The sequence below is a fragment of the Zootoca vivipara genome, chromosome 3 (genome assembly GCF_963506605.1).
Source record: "Zootoca vivipara chromosome 3, rZooViv1.1, whole genome shotgun sequence".
NCBI classification, from domain to species: Eukaryota; Metazoa; Chordata; class Lepidosauria; order Squamata; family Lacertidae; genus Zootoca; species Zootoca vivipara.
Genome location: NC_083278.1, coordinates 19,967,288 through 19,993,817, shown reverse-complemented (window position 1 = coordinate 19,993,817; position 26,530 = coordinate 19,967,288). Strand labels below are relative to the sequence as shown.

Below are 26,530 nucleotides of genomic sequence, written 5' to 3'. Positions count from 1 at the left end.
AATGGAATTAAACTATAAACAACAACAACAAAAAAACCCCACACCCCTACTTTTTTTATTCACAAAAAACCTCTGTCTGAGTCTTTCCCTTAAATGGCTTGGTGGTGGCTGTTGTTGTTGTTGTTTACTATAATTATTATTACCATTTGTTATCCACCCTGCACCCTAAGGTCTCAGGGCAGGTTACAACAATTAAAGCACAACACTAATATTAAAAAGCATTATCACACGGTATCAAAAGCAGTTTAAAATGAGTTAACATTTTACAAAAATAAGGCAGGTCCTAAAAGCATACACCTCAAGTGTCAAAACATTAGCAACTCCCTGTTAATTGCAGTTGGCAAGTCTTTTCGTGATCAGCGATTTGGGGACTGCAAAGGGCTGAATACCACATGGACAACTTTCTCCTCAGGCTTCCTTAGGGAAGCTACCATTAATAATTGGCAAAGGGCAACTGGCAGTGCACTAGCTCACCTTTCAGGTGGCATTAGGGACTAAAAATCTCTCTCCCACCTATCTTGTGATTCAGTATGCCCAATACCTTTCCTTCCCAAGAGCCCTTGTTTAGAATCAGCATGGACCCAATTACCAACTCCTGGCACTTTCTGAAATAAGATTTAGCACTTCTGCTGGTGCTCAACGAACGATGAGACACGTAGCTTATTGAGTTGTCAGAGCAAACTGTTGGTAATTTACATTGTTTATTTAATGCCATGATGACTGTGCCAGGTGTTCCTGGGGTGTTAAGCAAGTGGGTAAGCTGGTAAGAAGCTGTTGTGTTTCCCATTTCCTGAGGTAAATTTCAGGAGGAGCTGTACTCCTCTTTCTATCTCTTTTCCTTCTGGTGTGATGTTCTGTACACAATATGCTTAGTGCTAAGGTTTAGACTTATTGTAAATTTAAGTTAAGTCTGCTGCAACTGGATTTCTTATGGGCAGTGCCAATCCTGAATGTATTGGATTTGTTGACCATTATGCTCATTTGCCTTCAGTAGCAGTAAAGCTCTGCTGCATGAAATATAATTGCCTCTGGTCTATTTTTCGGGAATGCTGCAACGTGTTAAAGTTTTGACTCTGCTAACTATCCAATGGAATCTGCTCTGGATCAATATTTAGTAGAATTCCATGACACAAATGCCACTCTGTAACTTGCATAATTCAGCCCACTTGCAGCGAACTGGAAAGATGTGTGGTGCAATCCTATCCTTGGTCTGTCAAAGCACATCTCACTTACATTTTGACTTTAACTTGCACAAGACACTTTTTGGTGCCTGATATCCCAAGAATACTAGGCCTGAAATCCATTCTAAGGAGTAAACCCTCTTGAACACATGACATAGTTCTGTATAAACGTGCCTAGGGTGATAGAGGTGTCCTATCAAACAGATCCAGGACAGATCCAAAAAACTGAAGAAAAATTGACCAAACACACATTTAAACAAGATGACCTGGTGAAGGACAGTGGGAAGTTTTACGGTTTGTACTTTCTTCTAAATAAGGTACACTGGAGTTTGCTCAGGTAGAGAAACAGCACATAGCTGCTAATAATTCTATTTTTCTCAAACAAATAATAATGTGAGTTTTAGGAAAGTGCAGTATTGCCACAACAAAACACCTGCCTTAAGGGAAGATAGGAATCACATGTGGGGGAAAGTGCATTTTTATTGTGAAGGGAATAATCCAGGGTAAAATGTTATTTACATAGTCCCCGGTTTATTAAACTACTTTTTAAAATTGACATATCAACTTTCAACAGAAGTTTCCATGGCAGAAAACCAATAAAAAAATAACATTATTAAGATTAAATTGCTTAAAAAAGTCTTTTTCCTTATTGCTAAAAATAAGGAAGAAGAAAAGCACACACCCAGCCATCAGAACAGTAGTACAAGTAGTGCAAGAAACTGTAATAATATATCAACCTTTCAAAGTTTAAGAAGTTAGTGAAGCAGGCACAAGCCAAATATCTCCGAGTTTTCTCCAGCTAGGGAACCACCACAGAAAAGGCCCTGTCTCTTGTTGTCATCTGCCTCTATTTTGAAGGCAGCAACATACAGGCAAGTTTATTTGGGAGCAAGTGGTCCTTCAATTACCTTTCCTCCCACAGGCACAAAGGTTAGATGTTGTGCTTTACCTACAGCTTGTCCATACTAACATTTGCTGTGTGTTTGCGTTCACATGTAATTTGCATAGTACCAGAACATTACCCTCAAGTAATACAAATCTTGATGCTCCCCCCCCCCAATAAATTTGTGTTCGCCCAACATGGGGATAAACTGACAAATTGGCATAATAATGAATGAGAAGATGGATTCAAACACAAAAGGAATGCAAAAGACTCAGGTTTCACCTCAGAAACAAATTCAAGTATGCACAAGTGTGGAATACTCCAAGTTAATTTGAATGGGGGAAAGTAGATTAGCAGATAAATAATGCTCACATGTGGACAAGCCCCTCGATATGAGTGCTGGAAGCAGACAGCAGTAAGCAGACAAAGTGCACCAAGCCAGAACTGCTCAAAGGACAAGGAATAATTGTACTAGATCAAAATCTAGAACTTCAAGCGAGAGATTGCAACCACATACCAGAAGGGAAATTGACCTCATCGAATTCCAGCTCTACCAGCAAATCTCACCTGGATAACAGATTCTAACAATACAATTTGCATCTCTTTAAGATGGCTTTAGGAATGTTCCACATTAAAACAAGGCATCCACATTTCCTTTCATTCCCTTCATCTCTTCCTCTGGTGACGAGCAGACATCTAGTAAAAGGGAAAAGGCACATCTATATTATTACCCAAATGATTTGTCAACGAATGTATTGGTTAACACTTTGATTTTGACAATTCAGTCAGTTTAACATTATATTTTATTTTCTGATTTTTTTACTGTTTTCTTTTCTTTTATTGCTACTGGATTTTATTGCTTTTAGGCCCCGTTTTACATTTTTTAAAAATAACATTGTATTTCTAAGTCAGTTTCAAACAGCAAACTGCTCTCTTTCCCCATAAGCATTTTGGTACATTTGGCACATTTCCTTAAAAATAACGTCAAAAAATACAAAAACAAAAAACACCTCTTTTAGTAATCGAGGAGCTCTGCTGAAAATGGTGTCATGACGATTGGTGTTCCTCTGTTTGAATGAACACAGAGTCAGTTTAACAACATTGTTACTCACTTGTGTTTTAACATATATGTGTGTGTGTGTGTGTGTGTGTGTGTGTGTGTGTGTGTGTGTGTGTGTAAACCCCAACCCCCATCTTTCCTGATAAATTTACTCCAACACAAAATGTGTGCCATTTTAGATTGGCAGTGATGGAGGGAGGAGCTACAAGGGAGAGGAAAGTTCGGTTGCACAAGCTGTTTTAACAGAAAAGCCACATTGGATGTGAGATCCACTGTCACTATATGGAAAATTATTTGGCCAAATTGTAGTCCTGCTGAGAGCTACTTTTCCATTCTAGCTAATGAGATGTCTCCAACCTCAGCTTGTGTAACTGTGTGTGAGACTTTCTTCCAATAAGTGTCCAACTCTCGTTAGTTAACTTTTACGTTTAAATCAGCAGTCTCTCTAAAACAATGTCCCTTTAAATTGTCCTTATTGCACAGAAAGAATCACTGATATTCTTGAAGCAAGGATCACTCACAACATAGAGAAAACACGTTTAATCATGTATCACATTACTCTTCTTGAGAAACAAAGATTAACCACACACTGAAGTTTAGCAGCTAACAAAAACTCCAGCTCACTAATTTAATAAGCAAAATGCTGCCATGTTAATGGCAAAGTGTATTAGAATTTGTCTAGTATTAGTACATCGTTAATTCCTAAAACTGAAAAGTGATTTTTAAAAATGAGCTCTTATATCCTAATCACTCTTTATTTTCTTTAGTTTTTGTATGCCTGAGAAACTTATCCCCACCCCCTTTGTATTTGTTAATATTTTGAAATTCAACAAAAACCATGGGGGGGGGACAGCAGTTCAGGGTTTTTTTTAATAGGAGGAAACATTTGGCATTTCCCTAATCCCCATCCATTAAAAAGACAAGAAACAAGAAATATCTGTTTCAGAAATGAATTTATTTTACCTCATTACATTGCAATGTACACCTTGCAGCTTAACAGTGCTAAATAAACAAGCTTATTGGCTGATATGATAAATTACCAAAATTAGCTTTCCCAGTGGGAACTACAAGAGGCATCCTGACTTTGTTTTACACAATATTAACTTTCACAGTACTGTTTCTACTTTTGAGCCCTAAATTTAAGTAAAGGGATGTCTGAAAACTTGGGCGGGGGAGAGGAAGGAAAGAAGTGAAAAAGAAGCTGGCCTATACAAAAATAATTACTGTATCAAAAATCTCATTTTGTTGTTTTAGTTTTTGAACTAAAGAAAGAAGACATGGTTTTCATGCCACTCTTGTCAACTTTCGCCAGGGCCTTTTGAGCAGCTGACATCTTACTGTTTGCCTGGAAATAAGAACAGAGGAAAAAGTTAGACTAAAGTACAGTGTCCATGTTATGTCACATTCATATCAAGCAGAAACTACACATATCCTTTAGCTATTGTATATCCCTTCACACAATGTGCCTAAATATTTTATCTGGGGGATAATTAATTATCTGGATAAATGTAATCACGTGGTTTGCAGATCTGGCTAATATAAAAAGTTGACATTCAGCCTGATCCGGACAACATTTCTTCACATTTACATAGGCGGGATGTTTCATCAGTTAGATGGCAGAAACATTTATGAAAACCTCAGACACCAGAATCCTGATCATGCTGGGAATACATTGAAGTTAAATGCATGCTTTTTTTATCCCAGAAATGCTACAGTAAAAACAAAGATTAATATACACATCTTTAATGCACATCCACACATGCAGTGAACCGCCCTGAGATCTTGTGATGAAGAATGGTATTTATTTATTTATTTATTTTAAAAAAAGGTTAAATGAAGAAGTAAAATTAGACTACTGTTGCTGCTTGAAATTATTCATCTTGAAAGTCTGCGTTATCCAACATCTTTTAAGAGTAAACTGAACTGAATTATGCAGACTACTCAACTCTTTCCACATCTTAAATACTGTACTATGCCTGCTCCAAAATTTGTGGGATTCTCGAGTTCCTTTTTACTAAGCTAAGAGTGTCACCTGTAAGCTACTAAGCCTTGATGTCACAAACATCCTAACTGCTTGGGGTGAATATGTTAGCAAATTATTCCTTAACTTAGGAGGCTTGCTGTCACCAACAATGGGATCAGCTGTGCTATGAACTTCCCCAATGTGAACTCCATAGAGCAGTGGTCCTCAACCTTGGGCCTCCAGATGTTTTGAGACTACAATTCCCATCATCCCTGACCACTGGTCCTGCTAGCTAGGGATCAAGGGAGTTGTAGGCCAAAAACATCTGGAGGCCCAAGGTTGAGGACCACTGCCATAGAGCAACGGACCCCTGCTGAAAGCAGGACTTTGCTTTTCCTTTATAGCAAGGCTTGGCCTCAAGCTGTGCTATGAAGGAAAAATGGGTCAACCTGATGTCATACAGCAGTGATGTCAGGTGATTGACACATGGGTGGAGCCTCTCACACTCCTTTCTCAAAGTGGTCCACTGGGAATGGAGGAACTCAGGATATGGATTCAACACTCCAGGATACTGTTGTAGCAGATTTATGAAAAGCATTACTAGTTCTTTAGTCCTGGATAGCCATGAAAGCCTTTTAAATCCCCACCACCAATATTTTCACCATTTCTTTAACTAGTTCTATTCTAAAACTTATTGGTTTATTCCTCACATATGGAACCAGGGCTTTTTTTCAACCAGAACTTCCTGGAACTCAATTCCGGCACCTCTCAGATGGGTGCCATTGCCATTCTAAGACAATGAGGGAGGTGTTCTGGCACCCCTTTTCTGGGAAAAATAGCACTGGATAGAATGTACATGCTTAGAATATGTATTCTACTTTCTCCTGAGTAAAGTAGCATGCTACAAGAAAATGAGGCTGCTAGTCAAAAAGCTAGCCGGGAAAGCAATATACAACTCACCTTTTTGCTTTTCAGATCACTAGTATTAAACTTGGTGTAATCTTCTTCTGCTTCCACGGGCACACCTGATAATTTCCTTTTCTGCAATGTTAGAGTGGGGATTTGCTCCATAAAAATCACAGTGTATTGCATACACTGATCTTCAGCGTAAACAAAAAATGTTCAGGTTTAATGTGAGCAATGGTGATAAAGTTATCCAAAGCAGTATCGCCTGTCCTCTAGATTAAGTGGGAAAGCCGATTGCAGAACATGCAAGCAGAGGTGGGGAAAATGCTGAGTGAGAATGGCTGGAGAAAGGAAGAAGACAATGAGCGGAGGAAGCAGAGATATGAAAAGTGGAAGTATTATGGACCTGGGGAAGTGAGAGGCCAAGGACATTACAGTAATACAAAATACACAAGTGTATTTTCTTATCATGTGTGCATCCGTAGAAGTCCTGCTTTGAAAACCATAGGCATAATTGTAGCACTTCATTGCCAACACATACTCTATGTACCAGACAGTTTGAAAGGTCTTCCTCATTTGATTGGTGGTTAAAATGACTGTGATTAAAAATACAGGTGAAACCTGGAAAATTAGAATATCGACGAACAGTGCATTTATTTCAGTAATGCAACTTATTATTTTTTATTTTTCTTTAATTTTTTACAAATGCTTTCTTTTGGAAATTCCACAGTAATAAAACAAATAGTTACAAAAATACAAAAATAAACATCGCTATTACATTTCATTAATTAAATTCCATTTATAATTGACCCGCCTAATGACAAGTAATTACAATTACAACAAATAAAGGCTTGACATATCTTGCTTTGCATGTCATGCATCTATCTCATATATTGGTTTCACCTTTTAAGTTGCGTTACTGAAATAAATGCACTTTTCGACGATATTCTAATTTTCCGAGTTTCACCTGTAATTGCACATTCTTCTTACATCTTGCCAAACACTGCGGCACTGTTCCATGCTTTTAGCTCGGTGCTTTAAAAAAGCCCAGTTATCAATGTTATCAATGGGGGTGGGGGGAGTTTGTTATCAATGGGAAAAGAAGTATTTCAAGAGACTTGACTTCCTCTCCTCTAAGATTTCTTTGGTACGTCATTTCTTTTTCAGCACCTCCAGGGTTTGAGACCATGGTCTGAAGGCTCATGATGCAACCACCTTGCTGAGGCTAAGCTGATCTGGTTCTGGCCAATGCCCGAACAGGGGTCTGCCGGGAAACCCCATGCAAACTGCCCTCGAGTTCCACGATGGAAGGAATGCAGGGCATAACTCCATGAAACTGATACGTATCCAGTAGTACCTAAACATTCCTTACCTTTGATGCTGGCTCCGCTGGAGGACTTGCAATTTGTGGGAGTCTGGAAAGCAAAACCAAAAAGAAAAGAGGTTAAGGAGGTCAAACTTTAGAACTATCAAGCTAGAATATTTGATCAGTAAGTGCCCCATCTATTTATTTAGAAGTATTTGTGTGGGAGAAAAGGAAGAGTGGGTTTTTCTCAGGGTGTGAGAGCTGGGGATACTCACTTTTTTGTATGTGGATTGAAGATTAGGGTAAAACTAGTATACAGGGCTATTGCAAAAGAATAATCAACAGGAGAGTCAAATCATATCCGCAGTGGTCTGGGACACTAAAAAATTAGGAGAAAACGTAATATGTACAAAAGATGTTCTAGTGGGGGTGTAAAGAAGGACCAGTGAGTGGTGTGGCCAGGGGAGAAGGAGGGTGTCTGGAAAGGGCCTGGGATGAGACATGAAGGGCCACATTGGCCCATGAGCCACCCCAACACTGTATAATGAAACAGATGGATCATTTCCACCTAATATATAAAGAGCTGAATAGGGAAAACATTGGGTGGGGGGTCAGCCATTGTCAGCGAAGTTCTGCTTTACAACATAAAGCTTGTACACTCACCTTATTTTATTCTTAGAAAGTTATTTATTGGGTTTTTCAGATTAAAATTTTACAGTCACATATCCCACATACAACATAAAAGCAAGATTCCAAGAAATGTCTCATCCCAGGCCCTCCAAGAAATCTCCTGGACTTCCCTCCTCCCCTTTGTGGGTCCTATTGTTAATCATTTCCTCCTGCATCCTATATAATAAAGTCCAAGTTGTCCCTGCGTCCAAGCTGTCCCGTGTGTCCCTGGGTCACTGCGCATGTGCCCCAGGGACACAGGGATTGGACAGCAGAGACTGGACACTCACACGCGCGCGCTCCCCCCACCCTCTGCCTACTGTTTCCCTGCGGCCGACCAACCGCCGCTCCCGGCCGGACAAGGAGGCTGCTTTATTTCCCATTTCCCCCCCCCTACGCGACCAACAGGAAGCGGGCGTGTGCGCGCGCGCTCTCCCCACCCCACCCCCACCTGGATCACTCGCGCGCCCAGGACCCTGGCGGGTGTGAGGGGCGAGGGTCCCTCAGGGGAAGCGGGGGGGCGCTGCGCAGAGGAGAAAGAGGCAGCGGTAGCCGAGCGGAACGTGTCAGGGGGAAAGGTCGCGGCCAAAAAGCTGGCCTATTTTCATGAAAAGAGCAGCCTGCGTAGCTGCCTTCCCCTCGCTGCCTGCGCATGAGGAGGCGCGCACCCTGCCGGTCTTCTCCGGGTCGCGCGCCGCTCCAGCCCTCATCCCTGCAGGAGCGCCTGCACTTCCGGGTTCGAGGCCTCCCTCCCTCCGTCTGCCAGGGCGTGTGGAAGTAAGCCAGGCAGGCAAGGCAGGGCGGCCGAGAGCGATGGCTCAGGGGAAGCGCAAGTTCCAGGCGCGCAAGGAGGCCTCCGCGGGGAAGAAAGCGAAGGCGGTGGCGGCGGCCCGGGGGCCTCGCAAAGGAGGTAGGGCCGAAGGACGGACAGAGGCAGCCCAGGGGCCGGCTTTGCTCTCAACTTTGTGCGCGCTCAGAAGGCTGCCTCCCCTTCTCCAAGACGCAGCAGCCGAGCGCAGAGAGGGAGGGAAGGCGGCGGCCCTGTTGCTCCTCTCACACGTTCTAGCGCCCGTTTACTGAACGGGCTGAATGCCACTAGTCTTTTATAATAATCTTTTACCTCTCCATTGTGTCCAAAATTCACCATTAAACTACAAGCGTTATTCCAATCCTACTAACGATTTTAACTGTTTACAATGGTCTTTAAGATAAGCTATAAACTTTCCCCGTTCCTTATTAAAATTTTGGTCTTCCTAATTCTGATTCTTCTGGTCATTTTAGCCATTTCTGCATAACCCATCAACTTGCTCTGCCATTCTTCTCTTGTAGGGACTTTATCTTCTTTCCATCTCTAGGCCAATAACATCCACGCAGCCGTGGTTGCATATATAAATAGTCTTTTCTGCTCCCTTGTGATTTCAGCACCTAAAATTCCCAGAATTGTACACACTCACCTTAAATATTTAGCTAGTGCAGTACTCAGATCTTCAGAAATATATTCAGTTATTAAACCATGAGCATAGCGAATATAGTCCTCTGAAAGAAAATAAATGCTATATATTATTAAAACATCTCTCCTTTAGAGTGCTCAGCCTCCAAATTAACACTGCCCCAAGTTTACCACTTCTATCTGTTTAATACACCTTTAGTTTCATGGTGTTCCCATCAGTGCACTTCACACACCCTTTGGCCTAAACCAGAAGTGGGGAACCGTTGACCCTCAGCAAGCATGGCCAATGGTTAGGGCTGACGGGAGTTGCAGTCCAGCAACAGTTGGGAGGGCCAAAGGCTTCTCACATCTGCCCTAAATGGAATCAATACTTGCAAAGAACAGACACCTAATGCTATAAACAGCTGTTACCAGTACTTATGTCCTCATAATTAAAATGCAGCAATGGTTGTCAGCTTCGTATTGGTTGTGTCTCGGGGGGGGGGGGGATAAAATTGGAAAGGGTTGGAAAACCATACAGATGGCCATGCAAATGTTCCCTATTGATTTCATAAGCCCAGGCAATCAGATGGGTTATTTCTCCCTGTCTGACCCTCTCTTCTCATTCAATTGAATATTCCTGAAGGCATAAAACTGGCTAAAAAGTTATATAGCAACTATTATCTGTTTTGCCTCAAAATGATAGCAGTGCTGGGAACATCAACAGGTGTTTTGGGGGGGGGGGGTGCATTGTGGCCACCGCCATAGTGTTTAGCAGCAGTGGCCTGATGACTATAAAAGCACCACACACAAAAAAAAAGTTAGGAGAAACTGAAAAGAATGCCTGGAAAAGCAACTAAGAAGGGGAAAGTGCAACGCACAAGCGGATGTCATATGGGAGTTGTCACAGTAAGGAAAATGTAAATATTGCAAGAGAAAATCACGTATGCAAACAAACTGAGTACTGTACAAATCTAACCAGCATAAAGTTAATGTTTTATATTTCACTTGGGACCTAAATCCCCTTACCTTCAGTGGCATCCGTGTTCTGTTTGCCGCTGATAAATGTAGCAGACTGCACCTTTCCACCCACAGGTATGTCATTGTCTTTTAACACTTTGACAGTCTGGTCGAACTGACAAAAGCCGCAAAACAGAAGGGCTTATCGTTGCTGCTGTTGAGCATACATGTAATGTATCATGAAAGCCAAACCCCTGAACCTACGAACTGAAATCTAGCACACGTTTGTAGCTGCTACCATACTGACATGGGTCACAATCTTCTACCCAAATAAGTCCCCTTTTGGTGGAATGAATGAGAATTGTGCAACAAAAAGTGGCATTCCTGAGACATTACTGTTCGTGTAAAATGTAACTGCTCAGGAGAAAATCACAGAAGACTGCATTTATGGCATGCAATTTACTGTTAAAATAGCTACCAACTTAGCAAACTATTGATACACTTTTTAAAAGTTTTGCTAACCAAACTTTTTTCCTACTGCAGCAAAGGCTACTGAGGAATTCCATTTGTAGAGTGATCGCAACTAGGCTAGCACAACTACAGCAGAAAAAGTGGGCCATAGGGCTGGCCCTGAGCTTACTGCAAAGGTTCCTTCCGGTCTGGTGTAACTAAGGCAGGGGTAGGCAACCTAAGGGGGCCGGGTAAGGCCCAATTGCCTTCTCAATTCAGCCCACGGACGGTCCAGGAATCAGGTGTTTTTACATGAGTAGAATGTGTCCTTTTATTTAAACTGCATCTCTGGGTTATTTGTGGGGCCTGCCGGGTGTTTTTACATAAGTAGAATGTGTGCTTTTATTTTAAATAGATCTCTGGGTTATTTGTGGGGCATAGGAATTCGTACATTCCCCCCCCCCAAAAAAAAATATAGTCCGGCCCACCACATGGTCTGAGGAACTGTGGACCGGCCCACGGCTGAAAAAGGTTGCTGACCCCTGAACTAAGGCATCCAATAGTGTAGGTAAAGAAGAGGAAGGTCCTTAGAAATTGGCTGCATCCTTACAGCTCTGTTACACTTTTCCAGTTTTAACTAGAGTCCCTTGCAACATACGGTAAAATATTAAGAATTCATCACGATAGAAAAGAATATCTTTTAACGTAAAAATACCTTCTTCTTCAGCCACTTCAGTGCTTTCTCCTCGCTGTATTTATAAAATTTTCTGCCACCTATTTCTGAGACAAAAAGAGTCGCCTCATATTTAGGTCTGTACTTTCATGATATTTATTTATTTATTTATTTGTTGAATTTATATACCGCTCTGACATGAAATAAGACATTGCAGTAGATACGTTATTTCATCATCTGTACAAGGTTACCAGTGAACACATTTATAAACACACACACACACACACACACACACACATATACACAAATATATACATATATACATATACACACATATATATATATACATATACACTGCTTTTTTTCTTTTAAAAATGTTTAGGGGTATTCTCATTTTGACTCAAGAAAATCACCATTTTATAATTCAAATCGGGGGAAATAAATACAGTAAATACAACAAAACCGACCAATCACTGTGCTAGATTCCAACTCCTACTTCACACATTAAACGCTCACTTCCATCTGAGACTCAGGAAACACCATGACAGGAAATGAGGCCGCCATTGGGGTTAACAACGGAACTGACGATTCACCGTGCTAGAGAAGAAGCTACATATTTATTTATTTTTTTAAAAAGTTTCTTCTCCCATTAGATTCACAAAATGTTTAGGGGTATGCGTACCCATGTACCCCCAGAAAAAAAGCACTGTACATATACATATACATATACATATACACATACACATACAAGGTTACCAATGAAACAAACATACACACACACACACAACCTTATAAGCATCGGTCTATTTTGCTCATTAACTGGCTGGGCTCTCCTGTGTTTCAGAGAGGGCTCTCTTCCAGCCTTACCTGCAGATGTCAGCGACTGAACCCGGGACCATGTGCATGCAAAAAATGTACTCTACTACTAATTAAGCTACAGTCCCTCCCTCTACACCTTGGGGAGGGAGTTTCAGCTTACATTCCTGGCACTCACAATTGCAGCAACTGTCGTGAAAGTATGAATACTCAGCATTAAGTGGCCTCTCTCATACAGACTCTCTATAGTTTCGCATGGCTCACTGGGAGTTATTTCTGCATGTATGGCTTGTGAGGCCCTGGGAAGGCATACTGTGAAAAACCTTCACTGGCCTAACAGCATGACAAAGGACTCTAAAACCTGTATCAAATGCTGCTTGCTCATTTTATTTGTCAGATCTTGTACCTTTTTCATCTACTAGGTGGTGAACAGATTGCGAAATGTTCTTGCAGTTTAGCAACATTGCACAGGAAGAGAACTCTTCATCTACCAGGAACTGATCCAAAGGCTGAAACTTTCCATGCTGGAAAAAGGGAAGGCAAATCAAAATGGTGAATGGGTCAAAGTGATTCAAAAATATTTTGCCAGAAATATTTTTTTTTTATGACCAGGTAATTTCAGCTAGAGATGGATGGCTGACAGGCACTACCAAAAGCTGCTAATAAAAGAACAGCGAAGCATTAACAGTTATTTCGGACTGATGAAAGAGGCAACAGAATTCTTTAATGAAGGGTGTTCAAATAAAGCTTTTTTTAAAAAAGTCAGCATTTTAAACTCCTAGTAACTCTTTGTTGTGAAGGATAAATACGAGTTCTGCAAGTGAAAATGCACCAACAGAATTAGCAGACTAAAAGGCAACAAGATTTTGTACTCTCTCTTTCACTAGCAAGATTTACGGACAGAGAACTCTGGAATAGCCAATCTTTCTTCCTCACAATAGGACCCAGGTGGCGCTGTGGTTAAACCACTGAGCCTAGGGCTTGCTGATCAGAAGATCAGCGGTTCGAATCCCTGCGACGGGGTGAGCTCCCGTTGCTTGGTCCCAGCTCCTGCCAACCTAGCAGTTTGAAAGCGCGTCAAAGTGCAAGTAGATAAATAGGAACCGCTACAGCGGGAAGGTAAACGGCGTTTCCATGTGCTGCTCTGGTTCGCCAGAAGCGGCTTTGTCATGCTGGCCACATGACCTGGAAGCTATACGCCGGCTCCCTCGGCCAATAATGCGAGATGAGCACGCAACCCCAGAGTCGGTCACGACTGGACCTAATGGTCAGGGGTCCCTTTACCTTTTACCTTCCTCACAATACATGTTCCAGTTTGGCTTAAAGCCCTACAGGAGTTGTTTTCTACATAATTTAATAATTTCAAGTGACAGACATGCCAACCTAACCAAGTAGTACCAAAATACATTATAATAGAGTCTACTGACTACAACACTTCAGAGCATTAATTTGCAGTTGTTTGGGGAGAAAAGCAATAGAATGTCATCTTCCTAAAAAAATTCTAGGGTACCTACCTCTTTCTCTGCCTTGGTAAGGTAAAACAACAAAAGAAATAAGGGATCCACTGGTGTAGCAAATAATAGCCGTCCATCTAAAAGTATATAAAAAAGCACCATCGTGACAATATATAAATAATAAAAGTAGTAGTAGTAGTAATTCCCCTTGATAAAGACAATCTTCCCCTGAATAAAGAAATAGGTTCTATACCTGAAATAAAATATTGCTGTATTTGATTTTGGGTGCACAAACCTATTTCTTTATCCAGGAACAAGTCCATGTAGACAATTTTGAGCTAGGAGGCCTGACTTGATGTAAGACAGCTTCCAATGTTCCTGTGTATATTCTTATACAGTCATACCTCAGTTTAAGTATGCCTCGGTTTGAGTATTTTCAGTTTAAGTACTCCGCGGACCTGTCTGGAACGGATTAATCCACTTTCCATTACTTTCAATGGGAAAGTTCGCTTCAGGTTAAGTTCATTTCAGGTTAAGTACGCTTCAAGTTAAGTACAGACTTCCAGAACCAATTGTGTTTGTAAACCGAGGTACCACTGTACAGATCTGAATTGAGGGCAATGGAAGCATAAAGCATAGCCCAGGTCTTCTAATGTTACATGTAAATGAGGATAAACTAAGCCATAGCAGCTCAGGAATCTGTGTATGCTTAAAATCACAAGGAATCACTGCTCGAAGATCAGGTTGCAATTGGAGAAAGAGGATACTGCTCACCATGTTGAACAGCTTCGCCTATAAACCACGACCGGTATTCTTCATGAAAAGCTTTCACTTCAAACACCTGACAGCCATCACTTCCAAACAAGTAAAGGGCTGCTTGTCCTGTTAAAACGACGACGACACAGATATTGGTTTCGGATTTCTGAAGCTGCCAATAGCCACCCCCAATCAAAAGAAGAAAGTAAACTCTCAGGAGAATGCCGGCGTATAGGCAAACCTTAAGCGCATAAGAAACTCAGACAAATAGAGTTTGTTTCCCTGCTCTAGGAAAGGAAAAGGGAAGGAAGACTCAAGCTTTGTGCACAAGCATGCAGTTCACACAAAAGCTAAATTTGCTTAACTATGGTTGATGGCCAGTGTTCCATCTGAATGTAACCATCGTGTATAAACTGGCAAACCATGGTTTGCAGTCAGCCAGCAAAGCAAAACTGGAAATCATGACCTGAAGTAGATTTACAAAACCATAGTATTAACTATAGTTTGGCATGATGTCTGAACCAAGTCTACTACAGGCATCATGTGAGATTAACATATCCCAGTCCTGTTGACCCTTGGGAATTAATTTCAAAGAAACCTGACATGGATCTGGGCAGCCCAGGACCTCCATACACATTGCCCAGGCTTACGCACAGTGGTTTGAATTCACCCCCAGAGGCACACTCCATTGTCTCTCAAGACAGATGGATGTCAACAACAATATACCTTGGATGTAGCCATTATTTTATTTGCTCTGGGACAGAGGAACAGCTGGCAGCTTAACTCAGCCCCCCAAACCTGTGTATTTTACAGCAAAACATAATTCACAACAAACAGAAACATGCAGACATAATCTTACAGAGAACATTTACTGAATAGACAAAAAGCCCTATTCTTTTTTTAACACGTCATTTTAAAGCTTCAGCCTACAAAGGAAAAACAGTGGTACCTTGGTTCTCGAACGGAATCCGTTCCGGAAGTCCGTTCGACTTCAGGAAACATTCAAAAATCAAGGCGCAGCTTCCGATTGGCTGCAGGAGCTTCCTGCACTCAATCGGAAGCCACGGAAGCCGTGTCGGACGTTCGGCTTCCAAAAAAAATTTGCAAACCAGAACACTCACTTCCAGGTTTGCGGCGTTTAGGAGTCAAAACATTCGAGTCACAAGGCGCTTCAGAACCAAGGTATGACTGTAATTCAAATTTGAAGGTAAGAGAAGAATTACAATTTCTTACTTGCCTGTACTTGGATTACGCAGTTTTGTAAATAAAGGCTCAGAGCCCGGCTTCTTCGGCAGATTAGTAGCAGATTCTGAAAAAAGTTAAATTCCAAAGTGAGACATACCCTTCATATATTTAAAAATATTCACATCTAAATACTATTACTGTAAATATGGGTGAGGCTTCCCTTGTGGAGAGTAAGAATCAGGTGAGCCCCTATCTTCTGAACACAAACTTTTATTAAACAGGGCTGCAATCTAGAAGCTGTGCACTGAGTCACCAAGCCACCATCATCTTCACTCATAGGCATGGAGAGAGTATGGTTGAGCTGCCACAACATTTCCTACTACTCAACCTAATTTCACCTGAAAACACAGCCAGGCAGAACCATTGCTCTCTCCATGCTTTGCCTTCCAGCTTCAGAAAGGAGAAGAAAAGAGAGCGCTGTGCAAAGCACAGCAGCCAAGATGAAGAGAGAAGAGGCAAAAAGCAGGACAGGGGAGCAGCCCTCATTCCCCACAGTTGTAGGCCTAGTCTACACACGCAACAAAACATAGCATTAAGAGTTGTGATGTGGTAAAATACTGTGTGGGCTTGAATGCCACCCGACATAAAACAAACTTCACACCAATAGGAAACAGGTTGGACTGCAACATCTTTCCCTGATGTGCTAGATCTTTCCTTGTGGGGATCTGGATGTTTGTTTTGCCACATGGGAAAACAATCTTAACTGGCAGCCCACTCCTGCAGTTTGATATGTTAAAGACTCATGGGCGTAGCCAGGAGGGCAGATGGGCAGCTGCCCCCCCCATCAAGTAAATAAATAAAAATACTTAACTAACTGAACAATTGCATTGCACATAACTTGGTTCTGCCCCCCCCCCCAACATAAAGCCTGCTCCCCTAAAATAAATCCTGGCTACACCGGGCGATGTGTACATGGTCAGAATCTCATCTCAGAGGCAGATGAAATGGAGAAAGAGGTCAGATTGAGAGGAAGATCAGGAGGACTTGAGTCACATCCTCCCACACTTTGTGTGAGATGGTTGTATGTATGTGACTCTCTCTCTCTCTCTCTCTCTCTCTCTCACACACACACACACACAAGTTGACATGCATGCATGTGCATGTGTGTGTCAGAGAGAAGGGCACAATTGTGAGAAGCTCCTCTCTGCCCTACCTTCTCACCCATTGCAAATATTTGCAAACCCCTGCTTTTTTAAAAAAAAAATCTGCAATGTCTGCATGTCACAGAAGACAGTTCAAATGCTGCAGCATTTCAATCGTGGTCTCCACCGTTGCATTCAAAGAACTGGCTTTACCAGGAATTACTGCTCATGACTGTGACCGCAACAGAAACACAAACTGGTGTGATTATGGGTGTGTTCCAATGAGATGCCCTTAGTATATATATTTATGCTCCACACACACACACACACACACACACACACACACACACACCAGCTCTGAACATCGGATTCTGCTGTCCCAGCGTAGCACAGCAGTAAACTGAGGAAAACAAGTCCAGACCCCCTTGGACACGTGTAACTGGCCAGAGCGGCTCTTTGGATCGAGGCCTTTATCGGCCACAACTCATTTAAAAAAACGATCCTACTTTCAGCATCTTGCTAGCAGGCTTCTTCTTCTTTTTCCCCATTTTTAAATAACGCAACAAAAAGCACCAGGAAGTGACTTCCAGTTTCGTTTCTGCGAATTCTAGCAGAGTTTTGCCCCCTGTTCATATGGCACTCATCAAATCCTCCCTTTAGGGGGATACACAAATACATACATACACACGCGCGCGCGCACACACGCGTTGCCCCCAAAAGGGCAACATAACTTCAGGACAAGGGAGGGAAGATCCTTCCATTCAAACGAAAAGAGATTCCACCCCACCCACCCACCCAGAAAGAGCCCGTCCTTTCACAGCTGCAGGAGCAGCCCTCTCCCCGTGCCTCTTTGCAAGGAGTTCTTTACCTGGCGCAACGATCACCCATTGCCCGCCGCTGCCTCCGTTTCTCGCGGAGACTTCAAAGACCCGCTGCCTCCCAGCCGGCATGTTGCCTTCTGCTCGCTGCGGACCCGCCCCCGCCCCTCCCCTCGCTATAACTCTAGACATACAAAAACTAAAAGAGGTGCACATGCGGGCCAGCTGGCGGGTCGCATAGCAATGTCCTCGCTAAACTTCTTCGCTTGGCGTCCACGCGGGAAGACAAGTTTTATACATATTAGTTTTTTGGTTGGTGCTTTTTTTTCCTTCTAGGGAAAAAAGAAATGGTGCTGGTACTCGCCCATGAAGTTGTTACACTTTTTTAACCAGTGCTTTTCTTCTAGAAAAAAGGTGCCGGTTGAGTTCGCCCTGGGGGGGGGAGAGAGCACTGGTTTTTGTTATATTGTATACATTTATGGTAATACTTTACTTTTATGTTATATTTTGAATAATTTTATCATTTTTGAAGTAGAGGGCCTTCTCGGTAGTGGTGCCGGCCCTGTGACACACCATCCCATCAGATGTCAAGGAAATAAAAAACTATCTGACTTTTAGAAGACATCTGAAGGCAGCCCTTTTTAGGGAAGTTTTAATGTTTGATGTTTTATCGTGTTTTTAATATTCTGTTGGAAGCAGCTCTGAGTGGCTGGAGAAACCCAGCCTGATTTATTTATTTATTATTAACTTGTTTTGGATAATTGAAGCTAGCCATTTGTCGCGGGGTGGTGGTGCAAGAAGCATGGCACCAGCATGTGCACGCTCAGACGATGACCTCCAAACCATCCTAAATATCTTTGCAGAAGCTTACGAAAAGCTTGGCCTATCACTCAACATCCAAAAAACCAAAGTGCTGCACCAAATAAGTACGTACAAAATAACCTCTCTGCAGCGCCACAAATCCAACTCAATGGTGTAACATTGGAAAATGTCGATGACTCCTCCTACCTAGGCAGTTATATTTCCACAAGGGCCAACATTGATGCTGAAATCCAGCATCGCCTGAGCTCTGCTTTCTCACGATTGAAGTGCAGAGTGTTTGAGGGACAATTGCAGGGATACCAAAATGCTTGTACTACCAACCTTACTATATGCTTGTGAAACATGGACCACTTATAAACGCCATCTCCAACTCCTCGAAAGATTCCACCAACAGTGTCTCCGAAAAATTGTACACATCACTTTGGAAGACAGGCAAACTAATATCAGTGTACTGGAAGAAGCAAATATCACCAGTGTTGAAGCAATTATTCTTCAACATCAACTGCGTTGGACTGGTCATGTTGTGTGGATGCCTGATGAGCGTCTTCCAAAGCAACTACTCTATTCCGAACTTAAAAATTGAAAGTGTATGGCTGGTGGTCAACAAGAGAGGTTTAAAGACGGTCTCAAGGAAAATCTTAAAAAGTGTATGGTAGTATAAACACTGACAACTGGGAAACACTAGCCTGTGAGTGCTCCAGTTGGAGAACAGCCTTTACCAAAGGTATCATGGGCTTTGAAGACACTCTAACTCAGGACACAAGGGAGCAACGTGTTAAGAGGAAGGCACACTTGGCAAATCCACACTGTGATCAACTCCCACCCGGAAACCAATGTCCCCACTGTGGAAGGACGTGTGGATCCAGAATTGTCTTCCAGAGTCACTTACGGACTCATTGTTAAAACTGTGTTTATGGAAGACATTCTTACTCGGCTACAAGTGATCGCCAAAGAATATCTTTATATATTCTGTAAGTCACTTGGAGATCTTTCAGTGACAAGAGTGGGTATTGATTGATTGATTGATTGATTGATTGATTGATTGATTGAATTCGTATACCACCCTATACCCAGAGGGAAAGCTTGACAGCTATGAACCAATGGAGTTATCAGTCTTGCATTATTGCTATTGTTAAGTCTGTGCTGCTGACCGTAGGCGGAAATCCAAAAATTCCCGCGCAGGCTTGCGGCAGCGACACCTGGCGGAATAATACTCTCAAAGCATTTAATCGACAATACGCTCTGTGGCTGCCCTCTTGTGGCTAAATCATATCATTTCTGGTTTTCTGAAACGTGTCTCTGAAACACGTTTGCACAGTGCTCTTTACTTAACAAGCTTTGTGCAACTATATGACTGTGCAGAAAAAGTTAAATCTTTCAGCGGAGAATATTTTATTGAACTATATACCTGCAGTATGGAAATTATCAACGGGACAACGGAAATGGATTTTCCATGCCTTAATGATGGCGTAAAGATTGATACTGAGGAATTGGAAAAATAAGAGTATGGTTTATCTTCAATCAATGGACTGACAATATGACATCAATGACAATTTATGAACTGACTGCTTACAGGCGCAGACTCTGTATGGATAAATACGATAATATTTGTTTATGCAAAATTTAGTAGGCTATTAGCATTTACATAAGCACTCGAGCAAAAACACTATACCAATTTATACAAGAATGTGTGGGAATAGCATATATTGCTTTTTTTTTGGTATATTTTCGTTTTTATGCTATTGTTGTTTTTCTCTCCTCTCCGCTCTCACTTTTCCTTCTTCTTTTTCTGTATCACTTTAATTTTTTTAAACTGAAACACAAAAGAATGGCCAGGTAATGCAATCAGAGAAAATTATCAGATATCCACGGAACCCCAATTTTAACATCAAAAACAAAACAAAACAAGAATTACATAAGTTCCCACGGACTTCCTCCCTCCCCTTTGTGGGTCCTTATGTGGTTAACTTTTTTTTCTCCGACAGTAAGTTGCCTCCTTTTGCAGCTGAGCTTTGGACTTAAGCAGGTTTTTCCACACACAAAAAAGAAGAAAGGGGGGGAGCAGCAGCAACAGGATCCGCTCTAGATTATCCACCCCATCGCCAGCCACTCTTATGGCGGAGCATCGGAAGTCGTGCGTCATATCCGGGAGAGCGAGAGAGGAGAGAGGCGAAGCCAAGCGGATGTTTCCCGCGCGCCTTCTTCCGGCGCAGGCGCAGGACGGGGTTGTGGCTGTACTGAGGCTTCGCGGTCCTCTCGCTTGGTCAGTCGCGGCCCCGACGACGCTCTCGTATTCCTCAGCAGCGGCAGCAGCTTCCCACACAAGGCCGCCGCCATGGCGATGCAAGCGGCGAAACGCGCCAATGTAAGCTGGGACCCCCCCTTTCCCTTTCTCCTGTGCGTGGCGGGGCCGGGGCGCGCTCGGCCATTTTCTACGTCGGATGCTCTTTACTCGCTTCCGACTTCTTCTCCTATCTGCTCCCCCCCACCCTCTCGCCGCCTGCCGCGACTGGTTCTGCGCCTCTTTCTCCTCCACCTTTGGGACATTCAGGAGGGGGCGTCACGTGGGAAAAGGCGTAAAGTGGGTCCGCCGGGATAGCCTCCTTCGGGCTGGGGGCGGGCAGTGTGTACTCCCATATGTTGTGGGGCTGCCATTATTATTATTAGCCTTCGGGCTTTGGGGGCACCCCATATGTTGTGGGGCTGTCATTATTATTATTAGCCTTCTTCGGGCTTTGGGGGCACCCCATATGTTGTGGGGCTGTCATTATTATTATTATTATTAATTAGCCTTCGGGCTCGGGGGCACCCCTATATGTTGTGAGCATTATTATTATTAGCCTACTTCGGACTCTGGGGATGCACCCCCATATGTTGTGGGGCTACCATTTGTATTATTAGCCTTTGGGCCCTGAGGGGCACCCCCATATATTGTGGGACTGCCATTATTATTGTTGTTATTTCTCTCCTCACCTACCTGACAAGCTTGCCCCAGCCACTCTGGGTGGCTTCCAACATATATAAAAACACAATAAAACATTAAACCCCTACTAGGCCTCTATGGTTTTTCTCCCGGACCATCTCCTCTTGTGAACAGAGGCCAATTTCATTTGTTGACTGGTATGGTCCTGTCCTCTCTGTGTGCCAGTAAATGTTGTTTGGTTGATTGATTGAAATAAAACATCTAAAAACTTCCCCATTCAGGGCCACCTTGGAATATCTTCTAAAGCAGGCATTCCCAAACTTCGGCCCTCCAGATGTTTTGGACTACAATTCCCATCATCCATGACCACTGGTCCTGTTAGCTAGGGATCATGGGAGTTGTAGGCCAAAACATCTGGAGGGCCACAGTTTGGGGATCCCTGTTCTAAAGGTTGTATAGTTGCGCTTTTCCTTGGCTCAGGGATCACATAACTACACACCCTCCAACCTTTCTCCGATGTAGAGACCATCAGTCGTGCTTTTTCTGTTAGCAAAGCTGGCTGGGGATGAGCTGGATAGCACTCGCAACAAGGCAGAGTCATAGAATTGCATAGTTGGAAAGACCCCTGAGGGTCATCTAGTCCAACCCTCCGCAGTGCCAAATTTAAAACAATTCTATGATTACATATATACATACCATACAAAGAAATCATGTTGCTAATTTGTTTCTGATTTGTAATTTTTACCAACTCTAGATCCGTCTCCCCCCTGAAGTGAATCGAATTTTATATATCAGAAACTTACCTTATAAAATCACAGCAGAAGAAATGTATGACATTTTTGGAAAATATGGACCAATTCGACAAATCAGAGTGTAAGTCTGTTGTACGTTGCCAAACTAAGCATAGAAATTAGAATTTTCTTACTTATGTCAAGTAGCTTTCTAGTTGACTGACATATCATTATTGTGGCTTTCAATCTAAAATCAAGCAACCACTTGATTTGAATTCTGTCCGGGGAACAAACCAATATGGGCAATGCACATAGAGACATATATAATATGTAGGATATTCCATTGGGCAAATGTCAGTGAAAATATTAGAACTATGTAGAGAGTTTTGGTTGTGTGTATGTTTGGGTTTGGGTTTTTGTTTTTTAACGGGGGATAATTAATAGACCCAAAAGGGAGCAATTCGTTGTGAGAAAATTGTCATAGGCATATCTTACGCAGCCCAATCTAATGCACAGTTTCATTGGGTTTACCTCCAAGTGAGACAGCATAGGATTGATGTCACTGCCTTTACTAGGGTCAGAATGTAACAGATGACTACAACAAACAGGTGTCAATATCAACATGATATTTTTCTTATCTTAAGATTAATTTTTTTGTTTTGTTTTTTGTTAAAGAGGAAATACTCCTGAGACTAGAGGTACAGCCTACGTTGTTTATGAAGATATCTTTGATGCCAAGAATGCTTGTGACCATCTGTCAGGATTCAATGTGTGCAACAGATACCTTGTTGTCTTGTACTATAATGCAAACAGGGCAAGTACAAGAGCTTTTCTTAAAACATTTGAACATGAGATTAACTTTTTTATAAGGTCATTGTGAAAACAGTGCTGGAATAATTCATTCTAAGTGAATTGGGATGCTTCCCTTTTATTTACCATCAATAGCAGGGGCTTGTAGGAAGGAATTACTCTTCCAGTCCTGTTTATTTCTAATCAAATTGTGTGTCCCTTAAGGTTCTCTAAAGCAAATACCCTCTAAACTTCTTCAGCTGAAAATTGGAGTAAATCTGTAATTTTTTGTAAACCAAAAAACCTGAATCATTCTTTAAAAGTGTTTATCAAACTAAGAATGGAACCAGTTCAATACAGGTTGCGTATTCAGAAAAAGGTATTGACTGAATGCCCCAGCCAGAGTATTCAGGACGGATAAGGGGGGAAAGCACAATCTCAAAGGATTTCCATACGTGTTAGGTTTGTCCAGCCCTCTGTGGATGAGGAACCAGGATGGAGGCTTGTTTTAATGCTTTAACCCACTGTTGCAGATTATGAAATAACCTTGTGAGAAAGGTCTGGATTTCTGTGTACCACAGAAAGAAAAGAGATGAGCAAATTATTTGAATGGTTTGACTCCTCAGTCTAGCATCTTGGTTTTGAGCTGCTTTGGCTACTAATGTAACTGGCATTTATGTTCAGATCTCTCTTGAGACTCAGAACAGGTACAAAGATGTCAGGGTTTTAATCTGTGCGTTGTTGATTGACTGAATCTGTACAGATCTTGATATGTCTCTTAGAAGCTCTGCATCTGTCTTGTCTATGGGACAAATGTAGTTTTCCCCCACAAGTTTCCCCCAGCAGAAAAAGGGGGGAATTGGGGGTTAGTTTAGTTGCTTGTAGCACATTGATGTCTTGAAACAAAGAAAGGGATCACCTTTGTTTCATCCAGTTCACAAAGCTTCTTTGTTTGGTTACTTGGAAGTGAATCGTTCCACAGATGATTGGAGGAGATCCCTTATAAAAGCCTGTTAACAGATGTGTCTGGGGACACCCAGCAATTTCTCCTCTGTTCCACCTGATTTCTGAAAATCTTAGAGCAGCATGGGCATAACATGAGGCTGCTTATGCAGTATTATTTATGGTCAAGCTGTTCTTTCCCAAATACCTTTCCGGAGGAATTAAATAAATGAATGTGTTTTGGAACATAGTTACTATAAAGTTTCAGCTTTTCTTGGTAGCAAGGCAAGTTGTCTATCATTTAAATTGATAGGATAATCATTTTAAATAAAGAAGTGAGATTGCTTTAAAATAAATAGATGGGATGAAGCTGTTTTGACTAAAGAGTGTTCTTTTAATAATATATTTGTTTTATTACAGGCATTCCAAAAGATGGATACAAAGAAGAAGGAAGAGCAGCTCAAACTTCTGAAAGAGAAATATGGAATAAATACAGACCCACCCAAATAAAAATTTAAACCTCTATGAGGAACTAGCTCTTTTGGACTTTTTTCTTTTAAAAAATCCTATTGGTTTTTCTAAACTAAGCGCCCCACAAAATGTGCATGCTTTGTTTGGAGCAAAGACATTTTGGGATGTTAGATTTAGTGCAAATATAGCTTTATAATCCCAGTTTTGGAGAGACTCATGACTGCCCTATCATTATGATACTTGGCACTTTGAAATGAAGGTTAGCCTTGGAATTTGGTACACTTTTGTAAAAAAATCTCCCACAGCTCAGAGGCTTATACAAGGCTTTTTGAATCTTTAATCAATATAGTCATTACAGTTGTGAGAACATGTAAAACATTCTCGGATAAAATGTTTTCTTTAATCTGTTAAGGAAAGTACACTTTTTATTTTCTGTTTTGGTTTCATAAATGTATTTCCACAATTTGTCTTTTTCAGCGGCATGAAGATAGGCTTTAGAAAACAGCTGCAAGTAGGGAATGAGGTTTGCAAGTGAGAAATTATGCAATTATGCCTAGTGTTCATCTAACCTTAGGGCAGAATTCAGCTTAATAATGTCTGATGCAATTAGGGTAGTGAACTCTCAACTGGCTCCAAGATGTATGTTAAAGAATTTTGTTACAGAGAATAGCAGAGTTCATTTGGCATTAGGTCCATTTGCCTGGCCTCCTGTCCCACTATCTTGGGTTTTGAATCCATAATTCATCTGCAAGGATGGCTAAAATGACAAACTCATCTCTGCAGTGAAGCTCTTCAAAAGATGAAAGGAGTTCTAGGCTTATTGTGTCCATCCAGAGACAGTATCAATTCTTTCTTTTTTACAATGTTCTTCTGGTCTGGCTTTTCGTTTTGCTGTTAATATTGCTTGCTCTTCTAAGTGACAGACATAACTTTAAAATTAAGTTTTAACTTTGTTCATTTGACAAATAAAAATAGTATCCCATTTTCCTTTTAATTTCTGTTACTATGTGTTCATTCATATTTTAATGTTTCTTTGGTTCTGAGCATATAACACCAACTGTTCTTAGTGCTGATTACTTAGCAAAACAGTGTCTTTGGGGTTTCATTGACAGAGCGAGATTCACAGATTGCTCTTCCAGAGCCTGTTTTAGGGGTCCTGTTTTTTCTGTGTGCACACAAAGTAAACATTTTGTGCTTTCCGCACAAGGATATGTGGAAAGCAAGTGCCTAGAGGGTTATTTGGATGAAATCTCTTCAATATTTTCCTTGTGATGCCACAGAATACAAGGAATGAGACCAATTTAAAAGGAATGGGGTAAAGGGTGGCTTGCCAAGGTATTAATGTCCTTGTACACTTCTTTGTTGATGCAGTTGAATTTAAGCTATTTTTTTAAAGGCTGCAGCAGAAATTATGCCCAGAAAGTAGCTTATCCTTCTAAAATCCCTTTATGTTAATAATGGAAGGAACTAGAATTCCCTTATTTGAAAATTACACTGACATAATTCTACAACCAAGCTGAGAGAAAGAGAGCACAAATTAATGCTTTGGTTTTCTTGATGAATATCATAATCCTTATATATACCTGCAACTTAGACAGTACATGGAATGGGGTGCACTGATATAACTGCTAGTTGCCTAAGTTTAGCATTTAGGCAAGCCTCAGATCCAGAACTTAAAAGAGTGGCTCCTGGCCCTCATGATTGCAGGGGAGGGGCTGATATATGCAGAATGCTCAAACCAGAAAGGTCCTGAACACAGCTAATTGGTATTGAGAAAGCAAGCCAAAGCTTGTATGTCTAGTTTTAAGCCCTCTTCCTCCACGCCTGGCTCTTCCTGTCATTTTATTGCCTCCTGCTTATTTGAGGCATCTATATACTTAAGTATTCACGTTTTTAAGTGGTGTGCATCAAACAATCCACAGAAAATGGGATAAATACAAAAATGATCAAACAGCACTACATTAAAATGCTTTTAAAACCTTAAGTTTAGCAAGGTGGGTACCTGTCTCATCTCAGGAGAGCATTTCACAGCCTTGTCCCCACTATGCTGACTGCATAGTTCAGGGGTCAGCAACCTTTTTCAGCCATGGGCCGGTCCACCGTCCCTCAGACCTTTTGGTGGGCCGGACTATATTTTGGAAAAAATATATGAATTCCTATGCCCTACAAATAACCCAGAGATGCATTTTAAATAAAAGCAC

The 26,530-nt window shown here is 41.7% G+C and overlaps 2 protein-coding genes across 5 annotated transcripts; one reads left to right on the top strand and one right to left on the bottom strand.

Annotated features, from left to right (window-relative positions):
- Positions 1-17: 17 nt before the first annotated feature.
- RNASEH2B (ribonuclease H2 subunit B) lies at positions 18-17,807 on the bottom strand. 4 transcript variants are annotated; one of them, XR_009557297.1, is made up of 11 exons: positions 17,702-17,804; positions 15,744-15,815; positions 14,525-14,632; positions 13,811-13,887; positions 12,703-12,820; positions 11,523-11,587; positions 10,427-10,532; positions 9,423-9,504; positions 7,366-7,408; positions 1,395-2,760; positions 18-1,270 (listed from the first exon to the last, which is right to left on the bottom strand). XR_009557297.1 is itself a non-coding variant. In XM_035109964.2 (11 exons), the coding sequence occupies exons 1-11, from the start codon at positions 17,781-17,783 to the stop codon at positions 4,362-4,364; spliced, it is 942 nt and encodes a 313-aa protein (XP_034965855.2). In that variant the 5' UTR covers positions 17,784-17,807; the 3' UTR covers positions 2,772-4,361. The 4 variants fall into 4 exon arrangements, 2 of the variants coding, with proteins under 2 accessions (XP_034965856.2, XP_034965855.2); XM_035109964.2 differs by lacking the exons at positions 18-1,270; positions 1,395-2,760 and adding exons at positions 2,772-4,469; positions 6,048-6,128 and having other exon boundaries at positions 17,702-17,807; XR_004692273.2 differs by lacking the exons at positions 18-1,270; positions 1,395-2,760 and adding exons at positions 4,476-5,311; positions 5,456-6,128.
- A 2,854-nt stretch (positions 17,808-20,661) lies between these two features.
- Positions 20,662-25,323, top strand: SF3B6 (splicing factor 3b subunit 6). The gene is made up of 4 exons (XM_035109968.2): positions 20,662-20,838; positions 22,151-22,269; positions 22,803-22,941; positions 24,279-25,323. Exons 1-4 carry the CDS (start codon positions 20,809-20,811, stop codon positions 24,366-24,368), a joined length of 378 nt encoding a protein of 125 aa, XP_034965859.1. The 5' UTR covers positions 20,662-20,808; the 3' UTR covers positions 24,369-25,323.
- Positions 25,324-26,530: the final 1,207 nt, after the last annotated feature.